General features: G+C 40.9%; 1 protein-coding gene across 1 annotated transcript in view; it reads right to left on the bottom strand.

Annotated features, from left to right (window-relative positions):
• Window positions 1-7,232: 7,232 nt before the first annotated feature.
• LOC101995125 (platelet glycoprotein VI) overlaps window positions 7,233-9,437 on the bottom strand; it is a 16,259-nt gene continuing 14,054 nt past the window's right edge. Inside the window, 3 exon segments of the mRNA XM_005369377.1 lie at window positions 7,233-7,405; window positions 7,903-8,103; window positions 8,929-8,979. Coding sequence (XP_005369434.1) covers window positions 7,233-7,405; window positions 7,903-8,103; window positions 8,929-8,979 — 425 coding nt within the window.

Genomic DNA, 9,437 nt, shown 5'->3' with positions numbered 1-9,437 from the left:
TCTCTCTCCCTCTCCCTCTCCCTCTCCCTCTCCCTCTAGATCAGAATGTAAAGATCTCAGGTAATACTCCAACACTTAACTTCCTTTGCACTACCATGTTCTCTGTCATAGTGATAATGGACTAAGCCCTTCAGACTGTAAGCAAGCCCCTAATTAAATGCTTCCTTTAGCAAGAGTTGCCTTTATCTCTTGAAATTTTCAGGCAACTGTATGGAACTAGAAAAAAAATCCCAAGTGAGGTAACCCAGACCCAGAAAAACAAACACAGTAGGTACTCACTCATAAGTAGATAATAGATGTAAAGCAAAGGATAACAAAACTACAATCCTCAGCCCCAGGGAAGCTAGGTAAAAAGGAAGACCTTAGGAGGGACACACATGAAGGGCCTCAGGAAAGAGAAGTAGTTATGGTCTCCTGGGAAAACTAGGAAGGGTGTAGAAGAAAGCAGATGGGGGATGAGAACAAGAGGGCTCCATATGACCTGAGTTAGGGGGAGGGTCAGACAGGGAGAGCAATAAAAGAGATCTTGATAGAGGGAGACATTATGAGGTTAGGGGAAAACCTAGGACCAGGGAAATTCCCAGAAATCCACAAGGATGGACACAGCTAAAGCTCCTAGTAATAGTGGAGAGGGTGCCTAAACTGGCCTTCCCCTATAATCAGATTAGTGACTACCCTAATTGTCATCATAGAAACCTATGTCCAGTAACTGATGGAAGCAAATCCAGTGCCCCATAGCCAAGCCCTGGGCTGAGCTTTTGGAGTTCAGTTGAAGAGAGGGGGTAAGGATCATATGAGCAAGTAGGGTCAAGATCATGATGGGGCAAACCACAGAGACAACTGGCCCAAGCTAATGGGAGTGCACAGACTATGTATGGACTGACAGCTAGGGAACCTGCATGGGACAGATCTAAGCTCTCTGAATGTGGATGACAGTTATGTGTCTAGATCCATTGGGGTGGCCCCGACAGTGGGACCAGGACTTATCCAGGGTACATGAACTAGCTTTTTGGAGCCCATTTATTTTGGTGGAATACCTTGCTCAGCCTTAATATAGGGGGGAGGGGCTTGGACCTGCCTCAATTTAATATGCCAGATTTTGTTGATTCTCCAAGTGAGACTTTAAACCTCTGAGAAATAGATGGGGATGGGATGGGGAAATAGGGGCAGGAAAAGGGAGGGAAGGGGAACTGGGGCTGGTATGTAAAATGAAAAAACAATTTAAATAACTAAAGAAAAGAAAAACTTAGAGAACAGCATGACCACTTAGCTAAATAACAATAGCAGGTTACACACACAACCATAAGCTTTGTTTTGACCAGAGTCTTTCTCATGCTTATGTGTATTTGTCTTTATGTGTGCATGTACACATGTTGCAGGTACCTGTGAAGGCAAAAATCGGGTCCTGAAGCTTGAGTTACAGGTATTTGTGAGCCACTTGAACTGGTTGCTATGAGTCAAACTCACATCCTCTTCAAAATCTGCAGATTCCCTTAGCTCAGACATCTCTCCAGCCCTTTAATCAGGGTCTTAACTTTCTAGGTGATATATTTCCTGTGTATTACACTCTCAGACCCATATTATCTACAACCATACTCAATTCTGAAGCATGGCACGAGGGCTCCCTATCATCTACATGAATGTTTATACATGTGTGGAGGTGAGCAAGCAAAGCAGCACTTGTTCTCATGGCATTGGTTTACCGGGATCACCAGCTTTTGCCCATTACCGACTTATGAGAACATAGTCTCAACCCTAATGCTGAAACTGTGCACATATATATTTGATCTGTTCACATTGTTAACCAGGAAGGAAGTTCTTTCTGTGAGTACTTTGGTAAGGCATAAAGCAAGATCACCCTTCCATAATACTATCCACTTCATCAATTCAGTAGCCTTGTAGTATATCCATGTTTGCATCTCAGAGAGGAACACAGGGACTTGGTGAGATTGAGTGGTAAGGGGTTTCCTGGATGAAATAACCACACCATTCTCATTAACATTGAACCTCATTCAAAGGTTCATATCAGTGAAGTCGCATTTCCCAATCCTCAGCTGTCCTTGGAGAGCAGGTTGTTAATGAGAGAGTCAGTGGGTGCTCTCCTGGACCAAGCTCAGCCTGAATTCTAGAAGAAAAACACCAGTGAGGTACAGTAGTTTTTCACATACCCCATAACAAGACCACATCTCAGACCCCTAAAAAGGACAGTATTCCTCTCTCATTCAGAGTCCTGACCGGGAATTCTGGGCACCCCCTAAGTCCCTCTACTTATCAAGACATAACAACACAACAACGTGACTATGGTGGCATTTTGCCACCTATACTATACGCATGGCTGATCTTGCACAAGGGAACATGGGAAGCAAGTACAAAGGCAGGAAGTGAAATCAGAAGATAGGAAGTAAAGTCAAGAAGAGAAAATGGTTGCAGGTGGGACTGGAGAGACAGCTCAGCAGTTAAGAGCATTATCTGCTCTTCCATAGGATCAGAGTTCAGTTTTAAGCCTGCATTGGGCAACTTATAATCACTTGTAACTCCAACTCTAGAGGAGTTGCATAATTAAAAAATAAAAACATAAAAAATTTCAGTGTCAGTGGGTCCCCTATCCTCATCCTCTTCCTCATTCCGCTTGATGGCAACCATCAGATATGATAGTTGAGTAACTAGAAAAAGCTTCGACATTCTCATCTCCCACCTGCTACCATCTAAATATCATAGATCACTTCTGAAGGTACAGTAGCCCACTCAAGCCTGTGGCTCTGGCGGGGCTTGTCCTTCTCCCAATCCCTCTGCCTTGATAAAAACCGTTAAATTGCATTCCTAAAGCTAACCGGCATGGTCCATTCCCTTATTTGGCCACTTCCACTTCCCGAGGCTCACCACCAAAGTCCAGCAATCAAAAGCCCACTTTGGCTCACTTAATAAACATGTCCAACACCTCATCCTAACATAGGGTTTCATCTTATACCTTTAAAAACTACTGATGGACCATGTCTGTCTCCTCTCTATCCAGAGGCAGTCGTTTATCCCAGGGAAACAAATATCCCCTCCCCTGTCTCTTTTTTTCTTCCCCTTTCCTTTTGTCCTCTGACTCCTTTGTCTCTTATTCCCTGCCATCTGTCCCTCTGGGGCAAATAAATCTCCTTTGGGCTGAGAACTTGGTCTTGGGATGTCCTGAGGTAATAATAATCTCTGTTTAACTCCTCTTCGCTTTCTTTACTGATTCTTTTATTTGTGGAGATGGGGTCCCCAGACTGAATGGCTGAATTACTCTCTAAATGCCTGTAGCATCAGTGGTTCCACTCAAGATTACCTACAGTTGATTGTATTGTAATATTTGTAATAATTTATTATCATAACAGTTATTTGGATACTTTGAAGTTGGCATATAATCTTTTTTAAGTACAAGTGGGTGTGTGATGTAAGAACGAGCATGTGCATTAGAACTCTTCTCCATTGATAAGTTCTTGCCCTTGAGAAAAATATTAGGATTTTTGTCTGTCCTAGAAAGAGGGTTAGAGAGATGGCTGAGCACTTAAGAGCAAGTGCTGCTCTTCCAAAAGACCCAAGTTCAGTTCCCAACACGGACATTAGGTAGCTCGCAACTGCATGAACATTAGCTCCAGCATGTCTTACTCCCTCTTCTGGACTCTGTGGACACTGGACTCATGTACACAGACTCACAAAGAGACACACTTGATTTTCTTAAGTTTTCAAGTACATATTTTATTAAAACATCAGAATCAGCTAAGAATGAACTTTGCCAGACCATATTCAGGAAGAATTTTTCCAAAACTCCTAAAATCTTTTTTTTTCATTTTTAACTTCTTTATTGACTCTTTGGAAGTTTCACATCATGAACCCCAATTCTGCTCACTTCCCAGTTCTGCTCTATCCCCCCCTCATCCCTGCCATGCCCCCTAGCAAAGGAAACAAATCAAAGTAAGCAAAACAAAAACAAAACAAAACCACACCAACAGAAAAACCTCCTTCCTTTTTCTTTTCTGCTTCTCCAACACCTCTTCATTCCTCCTGGTAGCAATGGAGGTTTCAGTGTGCCATACTGTATACCTCTTTGTCCCATCAGTTTTTACTGGCAAATGTTTACTGCAAAGAGTCACTGGTCAGGTTCAAGGCCTCTGGTTTCTGGTATACTGTTGTTACCCAGTTCCTGCAGTCATTAAGTCCCAAAGAAATCAAACAGAAGTCTACATTAACTATAAACTGATTGTCCCATTAGCTCAGGCTTCTTATTAACTCTTATAACTTATATTAGCCCATTATTCTTGTCTATGATAGCCACATGGCTTGGTACCTTTTTCAGCGAGACAGTCACATCTTGCTTCTTCTGTAGCCAGCTCACAACTGCACACCAAGCTTTCCTCTTCCCAGAATTCTCATTGACCTACCTCTATTTCCTGTCTGGTTGTCCCGCCTATACTTCCTACCTGGCTACTGACCAATCAGAGTTTATTTAAAATATAATTGCAAGAATACAATTGTTCCACACAAGTACACCATCATCACTTGGTCTTCAAGGGAACTCCTCTGGGATATCCTGCTAGAGCCATGAGTCTTGGAGATCTTGTGGGTATTGTTCCAGAGAAGCAGTCAATTCCTTCATCAGCTCCAGCAGGTACTAGCTACTAGATGGTATAGATGCTAAGGTGGGTCAACCCACAGCCCAGCTGTGGACTTCGATGGTAGCCAACATGGTCAATCTAGACCCCTGGGGCAACCTGCCTTAGGAGAGGGGGTAGAGATAGTTCCCCTATGTACATGCCCTCAGGGTTGGTTCATCCTTGCTGTGATGATGGCTAGGGCCATCTCTCCAGCATGCAGGGACCAACTCTCTTGCTGTAGTGTCCAGTGAGAGGCAAGTCCAGCCTTCCCAGAGCCTGCAAGGGGCATAGCCATGTCAACATGGCCCTCTGATTTCATCTTGCATGGTTCCTAAGACCTCATGATGTGACACAGACAGCCACACAGACCCCAGCTGTAGCTGGACCATGGACCTAGACATGGCCCTCAGAAGCTGCTTGAGCCAGGTCAACTTCCTGCCTCTAGGTGGAGGGACTGGCTACTCAGGTGGGAATGACTGAAGCCCTAACCTTGGGAGTCTATGAGACACAACACTTGATTTTAAAACAAATCTTTTTTCAAAACTCTTTTAGAAGCTAATTTTTAAGGATTTTTCTGTCCTTAATTCTCCTTACTAACAGAATAAACCCCATAAAAGATGTGTTCTCATCAATTTATCTTATTATAAATATATAGATCAACCTACTTTAACAATTCTAGGGCAGAAAGCCATAATTCAGTGGTAGAATATGTGCCTAACATGTGGGAAGTCTCAAGTTTCAACTAAAACACCACAAAATAAATATGCAAACAAGCCCAAAAGTTTTCCATATATATATATATATCCATTAATAACTAGCCAGACACCCTTTCCATTGCCCCTAAGTGACACACATACTATAATCTGAAGACTGAAAATACCAACAAAATAAAAGTTTCAGTTTCCAGGAAGGTACCAGCTATTAGTCGGATGTCAGGACTTGATAACAGCCAAGTGGTAAACATTTCCAATATAACCCCACAAAGAGAAAGATTTTTCTTTTAATATTTTTGGGTGTAGAAGTCATACAATATAAATTATTCTCTTTCTAAATCAACATTTGACAAACATAAAGAAAAAATTCGCATTTTATGAGGTGTACATATGTACATTTAATAATATATCTTTTATGTTGACAACATTTAAAATCATTCTGTGCTCTTTTAATACGCAGTGCATTATGGTTGTCTGAGGTCACAAGACTGCATCTGTTTCAGAGACAGGGACTCATATTAGTGCAAGCTGGTCTTGAACTCAAGGGCTTCCTACCTCTCCTCCCAAGTACTGGGATTATAGACGCTCCCTACTTTGCTCAGCTGCCTTACTGGATTTTTTAAGTGAAACATTTCATGGCTCTTAGCACACTGACAACGTGGGGAAACCATCACCTCTAATTCCAAAACAATGGCACTAAAAATTTATTGTCCTAAACTCATTAATTAATAATTCCAGCACTCCCTTCCACTACCCTTCTCAGCTTCCAGAAATAATTATTTCCAGTCTGTCTGGATTTAACTATTCTAGCCTTTCAGATAAGGTTAGGATTCTTTCTAATATGAAGAGAGCCATAGATGTGGTTTATTTTGTTGATGTTGTTGTTGGAGGGAGTGTCTCCTGATGTATGGTTTTGCTTTATATGGTTTCCATCACATGTGATCAACCTTAGTTGAAAATATTAAGTGGAGAAATTCTAAAAATAGACAAATTATACTATTTAAATTGTGTGTAGCAGGATACACTCGCATGCCATCCTACACCATCACATTCCAGGGTTAATCAAACTTTGGGAGGTGTATTCAAAGAAGGTGCCTGCCTTCTCATGAGGATATCATAGCCATATTGTTTAACAGATCAACTGTCACAGAGATCCTGATCACACACCTCTTATTTAATGGTCTCAGAATGTAGTAATATATATAGGAAAAACATGATGTGTACAGGATTTGGTATCCATTTAGAGTCTTGAAATATATCTGCTATAAACAAAAGGAAATCATATAGATTATTATATATTAATAAAAAGTAACATGCTAGCCTACTTTCTGGAGAACAGGTTTCTATTCTAAAACGTAAAAGATTTATCCAACTGTGACTTAAGATGAGATTAGGGTAAAGACTAAATCTATGGACTACCATAGAGAAACACAGACTGCCAGAGAACACTGGATATATAAAGGATGGAATAGGGGCTGGAGAGATGGCTCAGCCATTAAAGGCTAGGCTCACAACCATAAATATAAAGGATGGAATAGGTCAGTTGTATAAGATAGATAAATCAATCTAGAATCCATGTTAGATAAAGTTGAAGAAATGCTATTACAAAGGTCTATTATGAGGTCTACAATGTGCAAGATATAAAAAAGATAGACCTTCCCTAGATTTTCCCATAACATAACAAATTCTTAGAGCAAAGAAGACATTGGCTCCACTGTTTGATTGAACACCAAGAAGGTGTATGGCCCTCCATCCTACCTTGTTAACTGAGTCATTCTCCACACACATTCTTTATAAAACCTCCCCATTTTTGATTATATCCATGTCTGAGGTTCTAATGGTGGTACCCATGGTTATGATCATCCGATCAACCTCTATCCTACAAGTCATGTTATTTCTAGGCCAGTGGGAGGGGTGGGAGTGGTCTTTGCACAGCTCTGATTCTGGGTGGTGGACGTTTCTTCCGACTGTGCCAATCCTCTGCCAGAAGCCCCACCAGAAATATTATAATCATGGCACCAAGGCATATCCGGACCAGATTCCCATTGCCATAGTGCTGGTGGGAAAACCCTAAACAAAAGAAGAAAGTTAAAAATGACGCTAAAAAGGCTCTTCTCCAGGACTAACTCCATATCCCTGATTGAGATTCTATTATTTTCCATCAGCTATGATGTTCATCCCATAGGGTCCTTCCATCCCCCATCAAGAGTCAGAACTGAAGAAGTCCAGTTCTCTATCGAGTGATGTTCTCATCAATCCATTCCTAGAATCCCAGTATGATCCCTCCTCAGACAATCAACACCTGGTTATATTGATGGCTTATAAGAGAAGAAAACTCTAAGAGAATAGGGAGAGTGGGAATGTCCTTACTTGACTATTGGGAAATTTTCACCCTTCCCATTTAACCTTCTTGATCATTTCTGAATTCTATATGCTAATATTCTACTTCCCTTGATGTTTTATGCACCAGGTCCTGAGATAACATTTCTACATATTCCATGTACAGGGAAAATCTCTGAATGAAGAGATGGGATACAAGTGAAGTGGGTATAGACAGGACCATTTACCAAATGGAGGACTTCACTCCTCTGGAGAGACAGTGATATTCATAGACTTCTTTAAGAATGGAAGTATAAAGAAGTGGAAGCATTGCCGCTGTTGGATATAAACATGTGTTCTCATGTGCTTGTGAGGCAGAAATCCATGACATTTAACAAGAACATAAACCATAGAGTCAGGCTGCCCAGATTTGACTTCCCTGTACAGCACTTATTATATAAGGAACCTCCGAAAAGTATCTCAACATCTGTGAGTTGATTTTATCATCTATCAAGTGGAATCAATACTATAATACAATGGGTTGACTTATACATAATAGTACAGGTTCAGCATTGCTAATCTGGAAATCCAAAATATGAAATACTACAAAATTTGACATTTTCAAGCACTGACATGATGCCACAAGTGAGGAAAATACATACCTAATCTTCATAGGACAGATTGCAATCAAAACCCAGAGGAATTGGGGAGACAAAAGAGCATGATCATAACATACTGTATATACAATTTTTAAATAAAAAAGTATTATGTAAAATTGCCTTTAGGCTATATATAATGTGTATATAAAACATAAATGTGGGCCTGTTGTGGTAGTGCCCATCTTTAATCCCAGCTCTTGAGAAGCAGAGGCCTATAAATCTGTGAATCTGGGGCCACCTTGGTCCACATAGCAACTTTGAAGCCAGTCAGGGTTACATAGTGGGACTCTGCCACAAAAAAAATAAAAATATATATGGGGGTCAGAAAGATAACTCAGCTGGTTAAGTGCTTTGCCTAGCACACATTAAGCCCTGAGTTTCATAAGCAGCACCACATAAACGGAGCATAATGGCACATGCCTTCACTCCCAGGACTCAAGGGTTGGAAGCAAGAGAAACAGAAGTTCAAGGTCATCCTCTGCCAGAGAGTGGGATTAAGGTTAGACTAGCTACATAAAATTCTAAATCAAAGAAAAATGTCTATAAATTCTGCTGATGGGAAACAAAAACCCATCCTCATGCTCCTTTTGCATTAAGCTTTAAATGCCTACTTACCAGTTGTAGATACCTTAGTTGAGGGTAAGATAGAAGATCTCCTGGGGGATTCTAAGAGTTATAAGCAGGAATGTTATAAGGAAATAGAATAATAACAGTTCATCCCAAGTGGCCCCACTCTCCAGACCCCTTCTGAGATAACTGAGTTCTCTAAAGTTCTCTCATCTAACATGCATTGCCCTACTACTGAGATCAAACAGCCATGGTTAGTACCCAAAGACTTCATAGAATTGGACCATATCTCAACAGATAGGCATTTAACTTGCTTCCACTTTGGGGCTGGTATAAATGATGCAGTTATAAGCATTCAAGTGTAAGAGTTTGTGTGAACATAAGTGAAACTGTTTGAATGATAATGCTCCCTCCACAGATTCGTATATTTGAATGTCTGTTCCTTATTTGAAGAAACTGGGAAAGTTTAACAGGTATGGATGGCCTCGTGGCTCGAGGTATATCACTTGGGGTGGGCTTTAAGGCTTCAAAAGCCCACACCTGTTTTCAGTTTCTCT

This window comes from Microtus ochrogaster, unplaced genomic scaffold (genome assembly GCF_000317375.1).
Source record: "Microtus ochrogaster isolate Prairie Vole_2 unplaced genomic scaffold, MicOch1.0 UNK47, whole genome shotgun sequence".
NCBI classification, from domain to species: Eukaryota; Metazoa; Chordata; class Mammalia; order Rodentia; family Cricetidae; genus Microtus; species Microtus ochrogaster.
The sequence above is the reverse complement of the archived record's forward strand: the minus strand, read 5'-3'. Positions and strand labels throughout refer to the sequence as shown.